Source organism: Anomaloglossus baeobatrachus, chromosome 11 (genome assembly GCF_048569485.1).
Source record: "Anomaloglossus baeobatrachus isolate aAnoBae1 chromosome 11, aAnoBae1.hap1, whole genome shotgun sequence".
Classification (NCBI taxonomy): domain Eukaryota; kingdom Metazoa; phylum Chordata; class Amphibia; order Anura; family Aromobatidae; genus Anomaloglossus; species Anomaloglossus baeobatrachus.
In genome coordinates this window covers 53,930,639-53,953,888 of record NC_134363.1, presented here as the reverse complement: position 1 = coordinate 53,953,888, position 23,250 = coordinate 53,930,639, and the positions used below count along the sequence as shown (strand labels likewise).

At 44.8% G+C, this 23,250-nt stretch overlaps 1 protein-coding gene across 5 annotated transcripts in view; it reads left to right on the top strand.

Annotated features, from left to right (window-relative positions):
- FLT3LG (fms related receptor tyrosine kinase 3 ligand) overlaps window positions 1-22,616 on the top strand; it is a 41,909-nt gene extending 19,293 nt beyond the window's left edge. Inside the window, exons 7-10 of one of the 5 annotated variants that reach the window (XM_075327481.1) lie at window positions 10,314-10,436; window positions 14,335-14,441; window positions 17,669-17,714; window positions 21,373-22,616. In XM_075327481.1, coding sequence (XP_075183596.1) covers window positions 10,314-10,436; window positions 14,335-14,441; window positions 17,669-17,714; window positions 21,373-21,389 — 293 coding nt within the window. In that variant the 3' untranslated portion in view covers window positions 21,390-22,616. Of the gene's footprint in view, window positions 1-10,310; window positions 10,437-14,334; window positions 14,442-17,668; window positions 17,715-21,372 lie in introns of all 5 variants that reach the window. The other 4 variants (XM_075327483.1, XM_075327480.1, XM_075327485.1 and 1 more) reach the window with 4 other exon arrangements.
- The last annotated feature ends 634 nt before the right edge of the window (window positions 22,617-23,250 follow it).

Sequence of the window (23,250 nt, the reverse complement as noted above, 5' to 3'; positions counted from 1 at the left end):
GCAGCGGTTGCTGAGTGGTTTGTGAGACTGGGACTACCGCGCCGACCGCGCAATGTTTGCCGGCCGCGTTTTTAAATTTAGTCCCCGGCTCTTGCGGCCTAGTACCATATACTCCCGTTCTCGGGCCTGCCAGTCAGGGGTAACGACGGGACGGCCGACTGGACGTCGGCAGGGAGGGCTGGAGCATACGTTGGTATCCTCCTTCCCCCTCACTGAGCACTGGGGGGCACCAGTTTTCAGGTGCTGACCCCCCTTGGTGCCGCAGTGTATATATATATGTTTATTTATATGGTATATGATCTCACTGTTCGGCAGCATTATTTGCTTTTGGCTGTATACCCTCACTGATTACTCTGCGGACGACATGCTGTTGTCTGCTCTTAAAGAGTAAGGGTGCCAAGGCACTGGCTTATTTTACAACCTGTACCTCTTGTGCGGCTATATTACAGGCAGGTTCCACATACTCTCATTGTGTACAATGCTTGGCCCCGAGGGCACTCACTCAGCCGGAGCCTCCGGCACTGGTGGGACCCTCGGCCAGGTGGTACCGCCGGTTTCCACTGCACAGATGACAGGGACAGAGTTTGCATGTTGGAATCAGCAAATCTCTGAGTAGCTTTCACATTCCAGGACTCAGTCTATGGACAGAGGGTCTGCTAAGATACTGGAAGCCTTGCAGTCCAGACCGATAACACAGGGCCAGGGAGCTGTGAGTTCATCGCTCCCGGGTCCCTCTGGGTCGGTACGACAAGGGGCTCCTGGGGTAACACCCAGATCTCACGGTGAGAACTCCGTCACGGACCGCGGCCTCTGATAGGCTAAGCGGGCCCGCTGGGAACCTTCCCCGACTTCATCAGGAGTGCGTGTTTCGATCACTCTAACTCCAGAGGGGCCGTCCAGAAGCACAGAACTTTACGGACAAGCACTTACTAAGCGCCTTATTGACACGCGTTACCCTTTCCCCCCTGACGTTGTTAAGGGTTGGGCTCAGTGTCACAGGGTGGATTCTCCAGTCTCTAGGCTGGCGGCTAGATCCGTAGTATTAGGGGCAGATGTCCATCTCTCACGAATGCCACTGACAGGCAAATAAAGCTTATGATGAAATCCATCTATGAAGCCATAGTCGCATCTTTTGCTCCAGCCTTCGCAGCCGTGAGGGCACTCCAAGCTATCTCAACTTCTCTGGCTGAGATTATTGCGGTTGCACATACCTCTGCCCCGCAGGTTGTGTCCTTCACTTCTCAGGCGTAGGTTTTTTCGTTCTACGCCATGAACGCCGTTCCTGGACTCTGCGAGCCGTACAGCGGTAGCATCCACCAATTCGGTGGCAGTCTGCAGGGCCATGTGGCTACGTGAATGGAAGGCAGGCTCTGCTTCCAAGAAGTTCTTAACCGGTTTGCCATTTTCTGGCGACCGTTTGTTTGGCGAGCAATTGGATGAAGTTACTAGACAGTCCAAGGGAAAGGTCTCGTCCTTGCTCCAGTCCAAAGGTTTCGGTCATTTCGGTCCTCAGCAAAGTTCCGTTCCTCCACGTCCAACAGGTCAGAGGAGGGCTAGAGGAACTCTTCTGCATGGCGGTCTAAGTCACAAGGCGGCTTCCTCATGACTTCGGCCTCACCAAGACCGCGTCCTCGGTCGGTGGCAGGCTCTCCCGCTTTGCGACGCCTGGTGGCCACATGTCCAAGACCGATGGGTGAGAGACATTCTGTCTCACGGTTACAGGATAGAGCTCTGCTCTCGTCCTCCGACTAGTTTCTTCAAAACATCTCCGCCCCCCGAGCGAGCCGATGCACTTTTTCAGGCGGTGAACACTCTGAAGCCTCGATGTCACAAGGAGACTTCCTAGCATCAATTGACATCAAGGATGCTTATCTCCATGTGCCGATCGCACCCGAGCTTCAACGCTTTCAGAAAGCCACGGACCCACTTGGGGGGGAGGGGCGACATGACCAAGTGGGAGGTAGGGAGTGATGGGGTTAATAGGGACAGTTGTGTGTATGCCTAATATGGCATTGGGGGATGGTCTTAGCCTGGGAGGAAGAGGAGGAGCAGGGAAAGGGTTAGTCTGGGAGAGGAAAGAGTTACCTCCTCTTCTGTTTCCGGACGCCGAACAATCCCCGCCCACCCTCCCTTTGTGTTGTTATATGGGGGATGTTTTTGGGTAGTTGGGATACTCTTTGTCACAGCAGCGGTGGGGGTAGGTCTGGTCCAGAGGTTTGGAAGTGATTGGTGGCTGGACCGGGAGTCATTGTCTTGGTATGGTGGCTCTCGGTTTCCGGGATGTGGCAGGCACGGGGTTCTGCCAAAGTGTGGGGGTCAATCCGTGGGTGATTGGCACCTCGTCTCTGGGTCGGTGTGTTGCGGCCGGGGACAGGGGGAGTAGTAGTTAGTGGACTGGGTCTACCCCGGGGGGTATTGTAAATGTTATTGTCTATTGTTACTGTTATGTGGTTGTTTTGGGTCGCCCGTTGGACGGCGTCCCTAAGGTGCTAGTTTGTAAAACAATAGGCAATAAAAGGCTGCTGTGGCCATTTGAACCAAGTCGCATGCAGTCCGTGTGTTTATTCTTAGAGGATAAGGGGGTTTGGTTACACAGACATCACGACCGGAGAATCCTCCCTCGGCTGGTCATGCGTTTCGCCATCAGGGACGAACATTTCAGTTCGTGGCACTGCCATTCGGCCTGGCGACAGCCCCACGGGTCTTCACCAAGGTCATGGCAGCAGTGGTGGCGGTCCTACAGGGCCACTCGGTGATCACTTAGCTAGACGATCTTCTAGTCAAGACACCCTCCTGGGTGGCATGTCAACACAACCTGACCATTGCTCTGGAGACTCTCCAGGGGTTCGGGTGGATCATCAAATTTCCAAGGTCAAAACTGACACCGACCCAATCACTGACTTGCCTCGGGATGGAGTTTCATACTCTCTCAGCGATAGTGAAGCTTCCGCTGCATAGTCAGCGTTCACTACAGACAGGGGTGCAATCTCTCCTTCGGGCCCAGTCACCCCTTGAGGCGCCTCATGCACTTTCTAAGGAAGATGGTGGCAGCAAGGGAGGCAGTTCCCTTGCGCAGTTTCGTCTGCGTCCGATTCTATCGGACACCGCAAATGGGACAGGAGGTCGACGTCCCTAGACAAGAACGTCTCTCTTTCCCTTGCAGCAAAACCTCTCTTCAGTGGTGTCTTCTTTCCACTTCCTGGGCGGAGGAAAAATCCTTCCGGCCCCCAGCTGAGGCTGTGGTCACGACGGACGCGAGTCTGTCAGGGTGGGGAGCGGTCTTCCTCCACCACTCGGCTCAGGGAACCTGGACTCCGACAGAGTCCTCCCTTCAGATCAATGTTCTGGAGATAAGGGCAGTGGATCTAGCCCTAAAGGTGTTCCAGCGGTGGCTGGAGGGCAGGCAGATCCGAATTCAGTCGGACAACGCCACGGCGGTTGCGTACATCAACCACCAGGGCGGCACACGCGCAGTCGTCAAGCCTTCCGAGCAGTTCGGCGGATTCGGCTGTGGGCGGAAGCCACAGCCTCCACCATCTCCGCAGTTCACATCCCGGGCGTAGAAAACTGGGAAGCAGATTTTCTCAGGCGCCAGGGCATGGACGCAGGGGAATGGTCTCTTCACCCGGATGTGTTTCTAGAGATCTGTTGCCGCCGGGGAACGCCGGACGTCGATCTAATGGCGTCTCGGCACAACAACAAAGTCCCGGCATTCATGGCTCGGTCGAAGGATCACAGAGCTCTGGCGGCAGACGCGCTAGTTCACGACTGGTCGCAGTTTCGACCGCCTTATGTTTTTCCTCCTCTGGCACTACTGCCCAGAGTGTTACGCAAGATCAGGTCAGACTGTCGCCGCGCCATCCTCGTCGCTCCAGACTGGCCGAGGTGATCGTGGTACCCGGATCTGTGGCACCTCACGGTGGGTCAACCGTGGACACTCCCAGACCGACCAGACTTGCTGCCTCAAGGGCCATATTTCCTTCTGAATTCTGCGGCTCTAAACCTGACTGTGTGGCCATTGAGTCCTGGCTCCTAGCGTCATCAGGGATATCTCCAGATGTCATTGCCACCATGAGACAAGCCAGGAAACCAACGTCCGCCAAGATCTATCACAGGACTTGGAGGATCTTCTTATCCTGGTGCTCTGATCAGGGTTTTACTCCCTGGCCGTTTGCCTTGCCCACTTTTCTTTCTTTCCTTCAATCCGGAATGGACAAGGGCTTGTCTCTCGGCTCTCTCAAGGGACAAGTATCGGCGCTTTCCGGTCCCACCTTACAAGCGTCCGTTAACACCCTCGGATCTTAACAGGGTGCTGACGACTCTTCAGAAGCCACTTTTCGAGCCGATGCGGGATCTCTCTATCTCGCCTTTCGCAAAGGGTGGCCTTCCTAGTGGCAGTCACATCACTCAGAAGAGTGTCTCAGCTAGCAGCGCTGTCATGCAAAGCCCCCTTCCTGGTGTTTCACCAGGATAGGGTGGTTCTACGTCCGGTCCCGGACTTTCTCCCTAAGGTATCCCCGTTTCATCTCAATCAGGATATCGTCTTACCCTCTTTGGGTCCGCATCCAGTTCACCAATGTGAAAAGGATTTGCATTTATTAGATCTGGTGAGAGCACTCCGGCTCTACATTTCTCGCACGGCGCCCCTGCGCCGGTCTGATGCGCTCTTGTCCTTATCGCGGGCCAGAGTAAGGGATTTCAGGTTTTCAAGTCAACCTTGGCTTGGTGGATCAAGGAACCGATTCTTGAAGCCTACCGTTCTTTTAGACTTCCGATTCCTGCAGGGCTGAAGGCCCATTCTACCAGAGCCGTCGGTGTCCTGGGCATTGCGACACCAGGCTACGGCTCAGCAGGTGTGTCAGGCGGCTACCTGGTCGAGTCTGCATACTTTCACGAAACACTATCAGGTGCATGCCTATGCTTCGGCAGATGCCAGCCTAGGTAGGCGACTCCTTCAGGCGGCAGTCGCCCACCTGTAAGAGGGGGCCGTTTTTCGGCTCTTTTTATCGAGGTATTCTTTTACCCACCCAGGGATTGCTTTTGGACATCCCAATTGTCTGGGTCTCCCAATGGAGCGACAAAGAAGAAGGGAATTTTGTTTACTTACCGTAAATTCCTTTTCTTCTAGCTCCTATTGGGAGACCCAGCACCCGCCCCTGTTCCCTTCGGGCTGTTGTTCTTTTGTGTACACATGTTATTCATGTTGAATTGTTCTTTTGGTTCATGGTTTCAGTTCTCCGAACATCCTTCGGATTGAATTTACCTTAGACCAATTTATAAGTTTCCTCCTTCCTGCTTTGGCACCAAAACTGATGAGCCCGTGATGCACGGGAGGGTGTATAGCAGAGGGGAGGGGTTATACTTTTTAAAGTGTAATACTTTGTGTGGCCTCCGGAGGCAGAAGCTATACACCCAATTGTCTGGGTCTCCCAATAGGAGCTAGAAGAAAAGGAATTTACGGTAAGTAAACAAAATTCCCTTCTTCATTTATGTTAATGATCCATTCCAGATAAAAACTGGAGAGACAGAACAGAAGAGCAAATAGGTTCTTATCTGGGATAATAGCAAACCCCAATAGGAGTAAGAAGGCTCACCTGTTGATGTGATTTTGTCCTGAAGAAGGAGTAGTATTTCTGAAACGCGTTGACAAGTAAAGATCAGGATCATTCATCAGTCTGATTTTGGGATTTCTTCCACGCCAGCGTGGCTTTTAACTCTCTTTTCCACCTACTCTTAGAAGATCCATCCTAAACATTCAATGGAAATAAGAGGGGGCACCCAAAATAAACAACAGTCGTTTTCTGGAGGGCTACCAAAATTAGCTGAATTTTCACAGAACCGTTCTGATTCAGTATCCTTGTCAAAGAAGGTTGCGTTTGGCTCCAGTGATTCCCCCCCCAACAAATTCTTCAATTTTTTTGCACATTTTGTTACTTTTTATTGGTATTACAATCAAACCACTAAACTGATGTAAATGGGATGAACTTTGTCAACCCAATGTAGAAGATTACCAATAGACCATTGATGCATTTACTTGCATTTTCATAAATTTTAATGGAGAAACTGAGAATGAAACAAGTTGCCGCAAAGTTTGTGTCTCGTCTGCTCATCCCTGACCGGAAAGACTATTGCCTGGCTCTAAATGGAGAGTATTGTAAGACTGAAAATGCAAAATGTACAAATAAATACTCTATTTTTCATAAATTAATTTAATTGCTTTGTTGGTGCCCCTTTGCTACAACTCTTTTCTGTTAAAGTAAGGAAGGCGTTTCTGTTTTCAAAACTGCCAAAAAGTTCTTAGGGTGTGAGATTTCAATTCTGGAACAAAGACTTGTTCAGGGAATGTGGCTTAGTTTGGTGGATGCTGGGAGTGTCTATACTTATTATGCAGTTATGTATTTTACTATTTGCTATCCTGTAAGGAACGCCTTCATTTTTTTGTTGGTGCCCCTTTGTTAGAACTCTTTTATGTTAAAGTAAGGAAGGCATTTCTGTCTTCAAGACTGCCAAAAAGTTCTTGGGCCCTGTGCGCATACTGCATTTTTCACGCGTTTTTTCTGCAGAAATTTCTGGAGAAAATGGTTGTAACCTTTCTGCAGACATTCCCCAGCAAAACCTATGGAAAAACAAAATAGCTGTGCGCACACTGCGTTTTTTTTCTCAAGAACATTCTTTCTGCAGAATTTCTTGAGAAAAAGAATGAGCATGTCATTTCTTTTCTGCAGGTACCTGCGTTTTTTGCCATAGATCATGATAAAAAAAAACGCAGGGACCAACCTGTTAAAATTTCTTGAGAAGTATCCTTTTTCTAGTGCCGACAAAGACTTGTTCAGGGAATGTGGCTTAGTTTGGTGGATGCTGGAAGTGTCTATACTTATTATGCAGTTATGTACAGTTAGGTCCAGAAATATTTGGACAGTGACACAATTTTCGCGAGTTGGGCTCTGCATGCCATCATATTGGATTTGAAATGAAACCTCTACAACAGAATTCAAGTGCAGATTGTAACGTTTAATTTGAAGGTTTGAACAAAAATATGTGATAGAAATTGTAGGAATTGTACACATTTCTTTACAAACACTCCACATTTTAGGAGGTCAAAAGTAATTGGACAAATAAACCAAACCCAAACAAAATATTTTTATTTTCAATATTTTGTTGCGAATCCTTTGGAGGCAATCACTGTCTTAAGTCTGGAACCCATGGACATCACCAAACGCTGGGTTTCCTCCTTCTTAATGCTTTGCCAGGCCTTTACAGCCGCAGCCTTCAGGTCTTGCTTGTTTGTGGGTCTTTCCGTCTTTAGTCTGGATTTGAGCAAGTGAAATGCATGCTCAATTGGGTTAAAATCTGGTGATTGACTTGGCCATTGCAGAATGTTCCACTTTTTTGCACTCATGAACTCCTGGGTAGCTTTGGCTGTATGCTTGGGGTCATTGTCCATCTGTACTATGAAGCGCCGTCCGATCAACTTTGCGGCATTTGGCTGAATCTGGGCTGAAAGTATATCCCGGTACACTTCAGAATTCATCCGGCTACTCTTGTCTGCTGTTATGTCATCAATAAACACAAGTGACCAAGTGCCATTGACAGCCATGAATGCCCATGCCATCACGTTGCCTCCACCATGTTTTACAGAGGATGTGGTGTGCCTTGGATCATGTGCTGTTCCCTTTCTTCTCCAAACTTTTTTCTTCCCATCATTCTGGTACAGGTTGATCTTTGTCTCATCTGTCCATAGAATACTTTTCCAGAACTGAGCTGGCTTCATGAGGTGTTTTTCAGCAAATTTAACTCTGGCCTGTCTATTTTTGGAATTGATGAATGGTTTGCATCTAGATGTGAACCCTTTGTATTTACTTTCATGGAGTCTTCTCTTTACTGTTGACTTAGAGACAGATACACCTACTTCACTGAGAGTGTTCTGGACTTCAGTTGATGTTGTGAACGGGTTCTTCTTCACCAAAGAAAGTATGCGGCGATCATCCACCACTGTTGTCATCCGTGGACGCCCAGGCCTTTTTGAGTTCCCAAGCTCACCAGTCAATTCCTTTTTTCTCAGAATGTACCCGACTGTTGATTTTGCTACTCCAAGCATGTCTGCTATCTCTCTGATGGATTTTTTCTTTTTTTTCAGCCTCAGGATGTTCTGCTTCACCTCAATTGAGAGTTCCTTAGACCGCATGTTGTCTGGTCACAGCAACAGCTTCCAAATGCAAAACCACACACCTGTAATCAACCCCAGACCTTTTAACTACTTCATTGATTACAGGTTAACGAGGGAGACGCCTTCAGAGTTAATTGCAGCCCTTAGAGTCCCTTGTCCAATTACTTTTGGTCCCTTGAAAAAGAGGAGGCTATGCATTACAGAGCTATGATTCCTAAACCCTTTCTCCGATTTGGATGTGAAAACTCTCATATTGCAGCTGGGAGTGTGCACTTTCAGCCCATATTATATATATAATTGTATCTCTGAACATGTTTTTGTAAACAGCTAAAATAACAAAACTTGTGTCACTGTCCAAATATTTCTGGACCTAACTGTATTTTACTATTTGCTATCCTGTAAAGAGCGCCTTCATTTTCTTGTTGGTGCCCCTTTGTTACAACTCTTTTCTGTTAAAGTAAGGAAGGTGTTTGTCTTCACGCCTGCCAAAACGTTCTTAGGGTGTGGGATTTCAGTTCCCACAAAGACTTGTTAAGTGGATGTGGCTTAGTTTGGTGGATGCTGGGAGTGTTTGTACTTATTATGCAGTTATGTATTCTACTATTTGCTATGCATAGTACACCTATATTTCTGAGGACTGTACAAGATCTGATTCGTATTAAAATCATTAGGGGAGTTTTGGAAATCACATGTCTATGTTTTTCTTTAATTCTTACTGGCAGAATGAATCCCAGAAATTTTTAATAGCAATAAGAATTACTTCAACATTTCTATGTTTTTTTTTACTAAAAGGAAGCAACACTTCATAGCTGCATGTTCCTGTTACTCATCCATCATAAGAGATTGGTTGAAAAATAATAAACCTGTAGAATAATATTAATAAATATAAATAAATGAATAAATAAATAAATAAAATAATAAAAATAAATAAAAATAATAATATAAATAAATATGTCACATAATAAATAATTAAATATAATAAAAAATACAAATAATTATAAAAATGTTATATAATAAATAATTTAATAATAATAATAATAACTAAAATAATAATAGAAATAAATATATATAAATATGTTCAATAATAAATCTGTTGAAAAATAATCACTGGAGCCAAACGCAACCTTCCCCAACAATGTTGACTGGCATACTAACTCAGAAGGGTTCTTTGGACATTCAACATTTTTACTGTTTATTAACATTTTCAGTCATATCTAAGGCATTAACACTTTCTTTTGTTTATAGCTTACTACGTTGGAACCCGACCACCACTGCTAGATATAAGAATAGGCACAGTGCTTACAAGCTCGTTTCTGTTGAGCTTGTAAGCACTATTCTATTCTCTTCATCGTGCTCATACCTCCTAATCCTGGCCAGCTTCAATGCAGTGCTTAAAAGCTCGATATAATGGTGGTCGGTCTCCTAAACAACGAGATGTAAACAAAGGAAACGTGAATATCTCAAGAACATTTGCACAGTTTGCTAAGCTAATTATTGCAAAACTGTCTGTTTTTAGAAGCCCTATCCAACAATTTCCATCAATGAAGATGGGAATAACCTTTTACATCATCTCTAGGTGGGAGATGAAAAGTTAAATAGAAAACAATAACATATTACTATAAGGTTTGTTGCTAGCCATGGAAGCAAAACAGGCATATAGGCATTATAGTTCTATTTCTATTGAAGGCTTAAAGGGGGTGTCCAACATAAAATTAAATCTTAAAAAATTGGGATTGTTTTGAAATAATAGAAGATATATACACTGGTTACTCAAGTGGAGATTGCGTAAATTCTCTGGTGGTCTCTGTTAGGATTGGAAGCAATCATGTACTGTTCTTCGGTCACCTGACCGTTGAGGCTTGTGATTGGCTGCAGCAGTCAGGTGACTCAAATGCATCACATGCATTACTCTGTAAAGACACATGTTGATGCCTAAAAAGGCAGGGGATTTCATCTGTCATAGGATAAAATACCATGACATGCCCCCTTTATTACAACAAATTTCTAAGACATGTTTGATATAGTAAGGCTAAAATGTTGGTGACCATTGACTCCAATGATGTCCTTTATTTTAATTTGTATGTTGCAAAGATGTGTGACTGTATATGCAACATAGTAATATACACCATGTTTTTTTTTCCAGCAGATGAGAATGTCAGTACAATGAAAAGTATTATTGAAACAAAAGAATCTAATCAGCAATCGTCAACTGTAGATGACGGGTTAAGTGAAGAACAAGAACACACAACTTCTACATTAAATAGTGATGGTATGTTAGATACTTTTTGAGTGTAGCTGACTATACAATGCAAAAAAATAACAAAATATAAAAAAAATGATACAGACTAGTGATGTGCGGGCACTACCATGCTCGGGTGCTTAGTACTGGTAACTAGTGATGAGCGGGCACTACCATGCTCGGGTGCTCAGTACTCGTAACTAGTGATGAGCGGGCACTACCATGCTCGGGTGCTCGGTACTAGTAACTAGTGATCAGTGAGCACTACCATGCTCGGGTGCTCAGTACTCGTGACTAGTGATGAGCGGGCACTACCATGCTCGGGTGCTCAGTACTCGTGACTAGTGATGAGCGGGCACTACCATGCTCGGGTACTCAGTACTCGTAACTAGTGATGAGCGGGCACTACCATGCTCGGGTGCTCAGTACTCGTGACTAGTGATGAGCGGGCACTACCATGCTCGGGTGCTCAGTACTCGTGACTAGTGATGAGCGGGCACTACCATGCTCGGGTGTTCAGTACTCGTAATTAGTGATGAGTGAGCACTACCATGCTCGGGTGCTCAGTACTCGTAACTAGTGATGAGCGGGCACTACCATGCTCGGGTGCTCAGTACTCGTAATTAGTGATGAGTGAGCACTACCATGCTCGGGTGCTCAGTACTCGTAACTAGTGATGAGCGGGCACTACCATGCTCGGGTGCTCAGTACTCGTAACTAGTGATGAGCGAGTACTACCATTCTTCGGTGTTTGATACGCATAAATAGTGATGAGTGGGCACTATCATGGTCAGGTGCTTGGTATTCATAACTATTCATAACTAGTGATGAATGAGCATTACCATTCTTGGGTACTCAGTACTCGTAACTGGTGATGAGTAAGCACTACTATGCTCGGTACATGTAACTAGTGATGAGTGAGCACTACCATGCTCAGGTGCTCAGTTGTCGGAACTAGTGATGAGCGAGCACTACCATGCTCGGGTGCTCAGTACTTGTGACCAGTGATGAACGGGTACTACCATGGTCAGGTGCTTGGTATTCATAACTAGTGATGAGTGAGCACTACCAAGCTCGGGTGCTAAGTACTAGACTTGATCCCGAACTTGAGACTGGACACTGAACCCCATATAAGTCTAAACTTGAGTGCTATAAAATGGTGTTAATACAGGGTAGGGAGCTGCAAAAGGAAACAAAATGTGGATTAAAACAGGAGAGTTATACTTACCGAGTCTCTGCACGGCTGTCACACTGCTTCCGGGTCCCCTCATTAACTTTCATGAATATTGACTGCTTGCCCACCTTCTGTTACAGCGTCTGTATTTGGTTGCAGTCAGACTGTTGACATGCCAGCGTCTTTGATTAGTTGCTTTCACACTATCTGTCTGGGTCCCAGAAACGCCTGCGGTTTTGGTGTGTTTTTCTGCCAGAAGATGCAGAAATGTCTGCAACCAACTACTCAACCTGCACACATTGACTAATCCGATAATCCAGCATTGATTTCAATGACTTCACTTGAGATGAGGTCACTGAGTTCACATCACGTGAGTTCACCTGAGGTAAGAGCTGGGATACCGTGGGAACCCCAGCTGTGGGTCTAGTTTCCAAAATGCAGTCACTTGTGGAGGTTTCTGCTGTTTTGGCATGTCAGGGGCTCCACAAATAAGATAGGGTGTCTGCAATCTATTCCAGACAAATTTACGCTCCAAAAATCAGATAGCGCTCTTTCCTTTCCAACCCTGCCATGTGCCCAAAAAGTAGTTTTTTTCCACATATTGCAACATCCTAACAAAGTAAAATGACATATGCAGATGTAAAGTAGACATATGGGAAATGTTATTTATTGATTATTTTGTACAGGATGACTCACTGGTTTATGGATAGAAAAATTAAAAGTTTGAAAATTGCAAAATTGTCACCAAAATTACAATATTTTCACAAATAAACACAAAAACTATCAACCTAAATTTACCACTATCATAAAGTGCAATGTGTCCTTAAAAAAACAGGCTTACAATTGCTGGGTTTTGTTGAAGCGTTCCAGAGTTATCACAATATAAAATGACACTGGTCAGATTTAAAAAATGTGGCCTGGTCATTAGGGTCAAAATTGGCTCCATCACTAAGGGGTTGAAACATCGTTCCAAGTTTGTAACCAAACCGAGCTTTCCGCAGGAGGAACCCAACAGGTGAAATCCAGGGTCGTCTAAAAGTTGATTTACATGTTTTTGTGTTTTTACTTTTTTAAGTACAATAAAACTCCAAATTGGAAGCAATTTGAATATTAATAAGCTTTGTTCCCCTGCTTTATAGAAAAGGTTGTCTTGTGACACTAAAGGGGGCTTTATTCGCTACGATATCGTTAATGTTCTATCGTCGGGGTCACGTCATTAGTGACGCACATCCGGCGTCATTAACGGTATCGCAGCGTGTAACACTTACCAGCGACCTTAAATGTCCTCCAAAGTGGTGAAAATCGTTCACCATGGAGAGGTCGTCCTAAAACCAAAAATTGTTAATGGTTGTTTATAGATGTTGTTCCTCGTTCCTGCGGCAGCACACATCGCTGTGTGTGACACCGCAGGAGCGAGGAACGTCTCCTTATCTGCGTCCCGCCCGCAATGAGGAAGGAAGGAGGTGGGCGGGATGTTCGTCTCGCTCATCTCCGCCCCTCCTCTTTGATTGGCTGGCCGCTTATTGACGTCGCCGCCACCGACCAGGTAAGTGCGTGTGACGCTGCCATAGCTATAATGTTCGCTGCGGCAGCGATCACACGATATCGCATGCACGACGGGGGCGGGTGCTTTTGCATACGATATCGCTAGCAATTGCTAGAAATATCGTAGCGTGTCCTACAGATATCTCCTGTTATGAGTTCCCCCCTTTCTCTCTGTAAGGGTATGGTCCCACTTGCGTATGACTCGTGTGAGTCTCGCAACGGTATCACCCTAAATAGCCGCACACTCTCTGAAAGGAGCGGGTCGGCTGCATGTATTTCCATGCAGCTGAGGTGCTCCTGTCGGAGAGTGTGCGGCTATGCAGGGTGATACCATTGCGAGACTCACACGAATCATACGCAAGTGGAACCATACCCTAAAGGCCACTTTACACGCAACGACATCGTTAACGAGATGTCGTTGGGGTCACGGAATTCGTGACGGACATCCAGCCTCGTTAGCGTCGTTGTTGTGTGTAAAACGCAGGAGCGGCCATTAACAATCAAAAATACTCACCATATCTTTGATCGTTGATACGTCGTTCTAATCCCAATTATCGTTGCTGTTGCAGGACGTAGGTTGTTCATCGTTCCTGCGGCAGCACACATCGCTATGTGTGACACCGCAGGAACGAGGAACATCACCTTACCTGCGGCCGCCGGCAATGAGGAAGGAAGGAGGTGGGTGGGATATTCCGGCCGCTCATCTCCGCCCCTCCGCTTCTATTGGGCAATCGCTTTGTGACGCCGCTGTGACGCCGAACGAACCTCCCCCTTAGAAAGGAGGCGGTTCGCCGGCCAAAGCAACGTCGCTAGGCAGGTAAGTACGTGTGACGGGTCCTAGCGATGTTGTGAGCCACGGGCAGCGATTTGCCCGTGACGCACAACCGACGGGGGCGGGTGCTTTCACCAGCGACATCGCTAGCGATGTCGCTGTGTGTAAAGTGGCCTTACAACAGATTTGGGAGATGCTAAGAAAGACCAATTACTGATCTAGAGAACTAAATGTCATGATGAATCATGTGGTCGTCCATTCATTTGAATTGATACCTTGTAATACTTCACTTTTTTTTTACAATGGCCATCACATAGCCTGGATGGCATAGTTCTGAAAAAAAATATAAATAATTATAAAGCAATACATTTTAAAAAAAAAAAATTATATTTTGCAAATGTCCTGCAAACCAGGTGATTTTCTTCTTTTTTTTCTAGGTAGTTTGTTAGATCGTATCGTTGACCCACTAAAAAAGTCAAGTGCAAGACCTCACGTACCAACGATAATCAGCTTTCTGTTGATACCGTTAGCAGTAAGTATTATGGTAAGCATACACCATTAAATTGAATTATGTAAGTTACTTAAAGGGGTTTTCCAGCACTTTGATATTAATGGCCTATTTTTAGCAGAGGTCATCAATATTTGATCTGTGGGGGTCCGACATCCAGCACCCTCATAGATTAGTTGTCGGTACTGTACTGTACTCATTTGTTGGAGGAAAGTCAGGACACTGCCATATCCATCAGATGTTTCAACACTCCCAAACAAAATTAAAAATTTTAGCTGCATTTAATGTATATTTTGAGCCATTATATTAATAGGAAAAACAGCAGAGTGAAGGTCAGTGTGCATCTTCTAGCACAGTGAAAGGTGTCTGTGTGCGTGTGTGTTTTATTCAGCAGAAGAGCTATTAGTAGATCTTAAGCCTCTGTCACTCCAGCTCTATTCTCGATCCAGCGCTGCGTCCTGCTGCTTGACTGACAGCCTCTATCCTGTATGGCTGCGGTTAAAGGAGCTGTCAGTCAAACAGGAGGAGGCATTTTTGGGTGGAGAATAGAGCTGGAGTGACTGAGGCATCAAATCTACAAATAGCTTTTCAGACTTATTTATATATCAATTCAAATACTGATTTCTCATAGAATAAAAGGTGATCATTAGAGATGACCACATTTTTTAACATTCCCATTTTGCTGCGTTTTCAAAAAAAATGTGATTAGCGGGGAATTGGGTGAATCTCACTACTGAAAAGCTGAGAATTGCTTGGAAAATATATGTGGGAAGAGTATAGAGAGAGATAAAAAGAGAGAGGACCCTGCTCACCAAGAGCTTACACTCTACAGGAGAGAGAGAGAGGACTCCGCTGACGAAAAGAGCTTACACTCTACAGGAGAGCGCGAGGACCCCACTGCCCATAAGAGGTTACACTCTGCAGGAGAAATAGAGAGCAAGGATGCCGCTGATTATAAGAGCTTACACTGTACAGGAGAGAGAGGACCCCACTGATCTTAAGAACTTACACTCTACAGGAGAGAGAGAGAGGACCCCGGTGACCATAAGACCTTACACTCTACAGCAGAGAGAGCGATCCCCACTGACCATAAGAGCTTACACTCTACAGGAGAGAAAGAGGACCCTGCAGATCATAAGAGCTTACACTCTACAAGAGAGAGAGAGGATCTCACTGACCATAAGAGCTTACACTCTACAGGAGAGAAAGAGGACCCTGCAGATCATAAGAGCTTACACTCTACAAGAGAGAGAGAGGACCCCACTGACCATAAGAGCTTACACTCTACAGGAGAGAGAGAGGACCCTGCTGACCATAAAAGGTTACATTCTACAGGCAAGAGAGTCAGGACCCAGCTGGGCATAAGAGCTTGCACTCTACAAAAGAGACTCCATTGACTCTGGAAATGAAAAATGACTATCCCATACAAACTGTGCTCTTTTGTGAACTGTTGATCGGTGATGGCCCGGGAACTGACCATCACTGTACAAGATGTGATAATCCTCTAGATGTCATATCTGCAGAGCATTATGGGAAGTCTGCATAGTCTGCATAGTCACACAAAAAAGACATTAGCTCTCTCTCTGATTCTTCAACAGTGTGGGAAATAGTGCCAGGCAATTGTTTTGCGACTTTTGAATCAAATCTGAAAGTGTTTGAATTTGCATAGAATGCTTGAATTTCAGCAAATTTCACTCACACTTGATCCTCTGCAGATCGATCTGCTAATTTCTAGAAACCATGTACAGTCACTTGAAAAAGTATTGATACCCTGCAAATGTTTCAACATTTTTTCACATTCCATTCATAAACTAAATGTATTTTATTGGGATTTTATATGATATGCAAACACTAAGTAGCAATTATTTGTGAGCTATAAAGAAAATGATACATGATTTCCTAAATATTTAAGAATCTAAATCTAAGAATGTTGACCTGCCTCCACCGTGTACGACAGTGGGGATGGTGCTTTCATGCTGATGTGCAATGTTAGGGTTCTGCCACACATAGCATTTTGTATTTAGCCCAAAAAGTTCTCCTTCAGTGTCAACTGGCCAGAGCACCTTCTTCTATATATTCGATTTGTCCCCTACATGGCTTTTTGAAATCATCAATCAGGACTTTTTATAGACTGCTTTTAAAAATGTCTTTCTTCTTGCCACTCTTCATTAAAGGCCAGATTTGTGAAGTATACAATTAATAGTTGTCCTGTGGACAGATACTCCCATCGGAGCTGTGGATTTCTGCAGCTCCTTGAGTGACCATGGGCCTTTTGGCTGCTTCTCTAATTTATGCTCTCCTTGCTTGGGATGTTAGTTTAGGAGGACGGCCATGTCTTGGTAGTTTGCAGTTGTGTCATACTCCTTCCATTTTTGGATGATGGATTGAGCAGTGCTTTATGAGATGTTTAGAGCTTGGGCTATTTTTTATAACCTAACCTTGCTTTACTCTTCTCCACAACTTTATCCCTGACCTGTCTGGTGTGTTCCTTGGTTTTCATGATGCTGTTGATCCCTAATGTTCTAACACAAACCTCTGAGGCCTTCACAGAACAGCAGTAGTTATATTAATAATACATTACACATAGGTGGACTCAGTTTACTAATTAGGTAACGTCTGGAGACAATTTGTCACTCAGGATTTTATACTAATAAGATAAGTGGGTTAACAGTGTACGGTAAGATAACACTGGTGCAAATGACTCTAAGTGTATCTTTGTTCTGGAAATTCTTACCATAAAGTTTTGCTTTGCTCCTAGTATTGGTCACTTCTTAAAGCATTACTCCAGCTGTTTTTTTCTCAGTGCTGGAGTGGTGATTTATTCTATGTCCCCTGCCCCTTGTTATATACTCACCTTCCGGTGGCTTTATCATTTGTCGGTGTTGCTCTGGTCCCGCTGAGACATCGTATGCCTTTAACATATGACTGGCCGAAACTCTGATGTTATGCTACAATCTCCCATTACAAGTCTATGAGAGCCAGAACAAGGCTCCCATAGACTTGTAATGAGTTGTGAGCTTCGGTGCGCTCCATGGAACACTAGCGTTGCCCGCAGGTCACAAATTACTGGTCACCAAGCGGAGGGACACTTGAAGAAAATGAAGATGGCAGCAGGTGAGTACAAGACAGGAGGCCGGGGACTTATATTTAAAGCGCCACACCAAAACTGAAAAAAAAAAAAATAAAAAATACCAAAGTGGTTCTTCAAACATCTAGATTATATCTAATAGCATATACTGATGTTGGTCCTCTGATTTTAACAGGTATTATTATTTGCATGCTGGAAAAGACGATGTATATGTCAAAAAGGTAAATACTCAAAATGTTGACTATAAGTCAGATTAAAAGTTGCATTGTGACTTTAGTTAAGAAAATTTTGTTTAAATTAAGAACTGTAAAATTCAGACAATCATGAAAACCTATAGAGTATTTATTAGTGATGAGCAAATCTGTCAAAATTCTGATTTAACAGTTCTCTCGATTTTTGGCAAGGAAATTCAATTCACATCAAATTTATTTATTGGGAATCCAATGTACATTAATTCTTATAGTCAGCTAAATCTAAAAGCTTATTAAATGTCTAAATAAAAATTACAGAAATTATATTTATCTAGCTCCACCGTGCAATGGAGCTGATTGGCCATAAAGACCAAGGTCAAGTTTCGAGATAAATAGGAGGAGACTTTGAAAGCCAAAAAAACTCCATGCCCACAGTGAAGCATATAGGTGGTGGCATTATGTTTTTGGGGTGGTGTGCTGCAGCAGACACTGGTGCATTCTCAAACATGGTATTATGAGGAAGGACATTACTTGGTGACATTGCAGAAACATCTGAAGACATCAGCCAGGAGGTTAAAGCCTGGGTGCAAAATGGTCTTCCAAATAGACAGTGACCCCAAGAATACTTCCAAAGTTACTTCAAAATGGTTTCGCCCCTTCCCAACATATAATATAATATTATGTCATATGTCTGGTCCTGTTCATTGAAGCAGGATCAGAAATTGAGCCTGGTTATTGGCAGCAGAGGATGACTCTGTTATTCACTGAACCTAGAGGGGTAAACCTTTGTAAACACCTATCAGCCCCCCTTATAATGTGATTCCAGGGTGCTGATGGGTTGCTATGATAGCTGGTGGTCTGTTGAAGACCACCGTACTTGCCATGGCTATGCTTCTATGAAGTTCAGGGTGTAGATGGGCTCACAGGAAACCATGATTTTTATTGCGCACTGCAATCGAGGGTTCCGCTAAAGGAAGTGCAGAGAACAGGAAATAGTAAAAAATAAATATAAAAATTAACATACCTTGTGTCTCCATATTTATAAAAGTCCGATATGTCCAAATATAAAACTAAGCACCCCCCCCCCAAAAAATGCAAAAATCGCCTAGTCATGAAGGGGTTAAGTTCAACAAATAAATCCTTGACCTCAATGCTAAAGGAAAGGTAAGGACAGAATTGAAAGCAAAGACTCCTATAAACCTGAGAAATGGACCAACATTACAGCAACTATTGGAAGACAACTGAAAAGTCTTACACAAGTTAGACAATTTAAAGCAAATGTAACCTAATACTAACCACATGTATGCAAACTTCTGAGCCACTCCAAATGTAATGAAAGAAATAACAGTTGAAAGTGTCATTGGAATTTTTCCAACACTTTAACATTCTTGAACAATAATTGTGATCCAAGCTAACTTAAGAGGGTGAATGTGTACTAAGCAGGAGTGTGTGCTCACAGAAGTGAGTATGCTTAGGCAGGAATGTGTGCTCGCAAAAGTGTGTGTTGTCAGGCAGGAGTGTGTGCTCCCATAGTGCTTGCAAAAGTGTATGTGGTCAGGCAGGAGTGTGTGCTCCCATAGTGCTTGAAAAAATGTGTTTGGTGAAGCAGAAGTATGCGCTTATAGGAGTGTGTCCTGAGACAGTAGTGTTTGCTCACAAAAGTGTGTGTCATCAAGCAGGAGTGTGTGCATGGAGGAGTGTGTGTGCTCAGACAGCAGTGTATGCTCACAAAAGTGTGTGTGGTCAAGCAGGAGTGTGTGTATGGCGGAATGTTTGCTCAGACAGGAGTGTGTGGTCACAAAAATGTATGTGCTTAGGCAGGATAGTGTGCTTGCAAAGGTCTGAATGCTCAAGCAGAAGTGTGTGCTTGCAAAAGTGTGTTTAGTCTAGTAGGAGTGTGCTCAGACAGTAGTGTATGCTCACACAAGTGTGTCTGTGGTCAAGCAGGTATGTGTGCTTAGATGAATGTGTGCTCAGGCAGGAGTGTGGGCTTCCAAAAGTCTGAATTCTCAAGCAGAAGTGTGTGCTTGCAAAAGTGTGTTTGGTCAATGAAGAGTGTGCGCTTGTAGGAGTGTTTGTGCTCAGACAGTAGTGTATGTTCACGCAGGTGTATGTGCATGGAGGAGTGTGTGCTCACAAAGTGTGTGTGATCAGGCAGGAGTGTGTGCTCCCAAAAGTCTGAATGCTCAAGCAGAAGTGTGTGCTTGCAAAAGTGCATTTGGTCAAGCAGCAGTGTGTGCATGGAGGAATGAGTGCACTCAGTAGTGTATGCTCACACAAGTGTGTGTGGTAAAGCAGGAGTGTGTGCATGGAAGAGTTTATGCACTCAGACAGTAGTGTATACTCACAAAAGTGTGTTGTCAGGCAGGAGTGAGTGTGTGCATGGAGGAGTGTGTGCTCAAACAATTGTATGTGTTCAAGCAAGAATGTTTGCTTGGAGAATTGTGTGCTCAGGTGGGAGTGTGTGCTCTAAAAGTTGTGTATGCTCAGGCAGTAGTGCGTGCTTGCAGAAGTTTTTTTAGTGAAGCAGGAGTGTACGCTTGATAGAATCTTTGTGCTTAAGGAGGAGTGTGTGCTCTCAAACGTGTGTGGTCAGGCAGGAGTGTGCTCTTAGAGGAGTGTGCACTCAGCCAGGTGCTATGAGCTCCTGTCTCCAGAGATGCATATATCTCAGGAGTCTTTTGACCGATCAGTGGGGGTCTCATGACTCAGATCTGCTTCCATCTGCGGGAACTTAAGGCCCCATCACACTAAGCAACATCGCTAGCAACATCGCTGCTAATGAACAACTTTTGTGACGTAGCAGCGATGTTGCTAGCGATGTTGCGGTGTGTGACATCCAGCAACAACCTGGCCCCTGCTGTGAGGTTGTTGGTTGTTGCTGAATGTCCTGGGCCATTTTTTAGTTGTTGCTGTCCCGCTGTGAAGCACAGATCGCTGTGTGTGACAGCGAGACAGCAACAACTAAATGTGCAGGCAGCAGGAGCCGGCTTCTGCGGAGGCTGGTAACCAATGTAAACATCGGGTAACCAAGAAGCCCTGTCCTTGGTTACCCGATATTTACCTTTGTTACCAGCCTCCGCCGCTCTCACTGTCAGTGCCGGCTCCTGCTCTGTGCACATGTAGCTGCAGCACACATCGGGTTAATTAACCCGATGTGTGCTGTAGCTAGGAGAGCAGGGAGCCAGCGCTAAGCAGTGTGCGCTGCTCCCTGCTCTCTGCACTTGTAGCTGCGTGCGCTGGTAACCAAGGTAAATATCGGGTTGGTTACCCGATATTTACCTTAGTTACCAAGCACAGCATCTTCCACGCGGCGCTGGGGGCTGGTCACTGGTTGCTGGTGAGCTCACCAGCAACTCGTGTAGCGACGCTCCAGCGATCCCTGCCAGGTCAGGTTGCTGGTGGGATCGCTGGAGCGTCGCAGTGTGACATCTCACCAGCAACCTCCTAGCAACTTACCAGCGATCCCTATCAGGTTTGGGATCGCTGGTAAGTTATTTAGTGTGACTGGACCTTTAGAGGGACAAAAAAAGTCAAAATTATTGGCCAACGTTTAGTTAGTGTTCAGCATACAGATAATTGTTGCATAATACTATTGATAGAAAAAAGTTTACATCATTATGTAAAGTATGTGTTTACACCTTCATTGTTTCCCCAATTAACCTGTGACTTTTTTCTTTATCTTTAGATAATTCTATAACGTAAAGATCTTTGCCATATTGCTGAATTATCTTGGCTATTGTGACTTTCTACCACTTGCACTTTTTTTCCACATTGATAAGCTGTAGCCTCAAACTGTCCATCCATCGAGTAACTATAGAGGACTGCTTCTGAAAAATATGTCTTGTGGCTTCAGCACAACAAAGCAAATAAGGAGCCTAAAAAGAGACAAGAAAATAACATGAAAGTTGGGGAAAAAACGCACTTCAACTTTTTGTCTTTATTTTGGACTTACTTTTGGAATTCAAGACATAGGAATTGGAAAATATGTGCCAAATTTAAAATCAAGAAAGCTGGGCCTATCTACACGTAAGAGAAGACGATCCTTTTTTTTTTCGTCCTTCCCATTTATAAAATGCCGACATTCACAGGATATTTACCTTACCTTATCTATAGATGAACGGCGACAGCCTTCTATTGAAACATGTAAAGGAGTATGATTCCCATCAGTCGAAATATTAATTTTATTTTGTATTGTCGTTTACAAAATAAGTGTTTTAAAACGATTTACATGTTAATAAATTCTCAGCTTTAGCTGCAGGAAATGGAATAAATTAATTTGGAATTAACCTTATGTACCTATGTAGGGGAAGAGTACAACTGGAGAAATACATAGGAAAAATTCACATTGGGCAGCAAACCATGGCAGGTGGTATGAAACACTTTTGGAATGCTCCAAGAGATCGTTGTCATTCTGAGAATATTTTATCATGACTAGTGATGGGCGAACCCCCCCAATGTTCGGGATCGAGAGACTTGCCCAAGCTTTTTTTAAAGTTCGGGGCCGGCGATAACGCGAACTTGCGTCTGAACCCCGAGCTTGGACTTTACAGTTATGGGATGAGGCAAGGGGGATGTAAAATAAAGAATATTGTTAATAATAAACATTGTCATTATACTTACCGGTCCTGTGGCGCATCCTGCAGACTCACTATCTCCTGGCCACTTCTGCTTCCGGGTCCAATCATTAACTTCCGTGGGTATTCACTGCACTGCTGGTCATTCGGCAGTCTCCGGCATTTTTTCAGCTGTGTTCGCAGTGACGTTAAGGTTGACACGAGTCCATGGCTAAGTTTGAACTTTGACTCTAACTGTCAATGTCAGCCTGCTTCTCGCTCTTTAGAGACGCTTGTCTGTACAGAGCGATGAAGCAGAGCTGACATTGCTCTCTCTGTGGACTATGTCGGACTAAGGAATTTTTTATAATAAAGATGGAGTCTCTAAATGTTTTTTTTTGTTTTATATCTAATAAAATTTTATTTTCATTGTGTTGTGTTTTTTTTTTTACTGTTTGCTAGAACTTCATGGAGGCCATGTCTAATTTGGCGTGACACCATGAATATCGGGCTTAGTACCAGCTGAGAATACAAAGCTGGTATTAACCTCTTTATTATCCAGCGTGCCAACGCGATCAGGGCCGCTGGATGAGCCGGTTAAAGCACCTGGAAATGGCGCTTAGAAACAAGGGCTGTGGTTTTTAGCGTGGGGGGCCCCAGAACGCTTGGGACTTACCACGCTGAGAATCCCAGTTGACTGGCAATCAAATTTAGGATGACATTGTCACAAACCACCGGGGGGTCACTCAGAAATCCCCCGCGCTGGCTACCAGTACGTCACAATCGGGGGGTAACAAGTGGGGGTCACCCCTCCTTTATACCTCCCGACCGACAGACAGAGCACGTGACGCGCTCTCTAGCGCCCCTCTTATAGTCAGGCCAATTATGGAATTGCCCGACAATAAGCAAGGAGGCCGCTATACTACTTATGCCGATTATTGAAGGGTCCCCGGTGAGAGTAGGGTATATATTCCCCCGACCTCCGCGGGCGGAATATATAAAATCTCCCC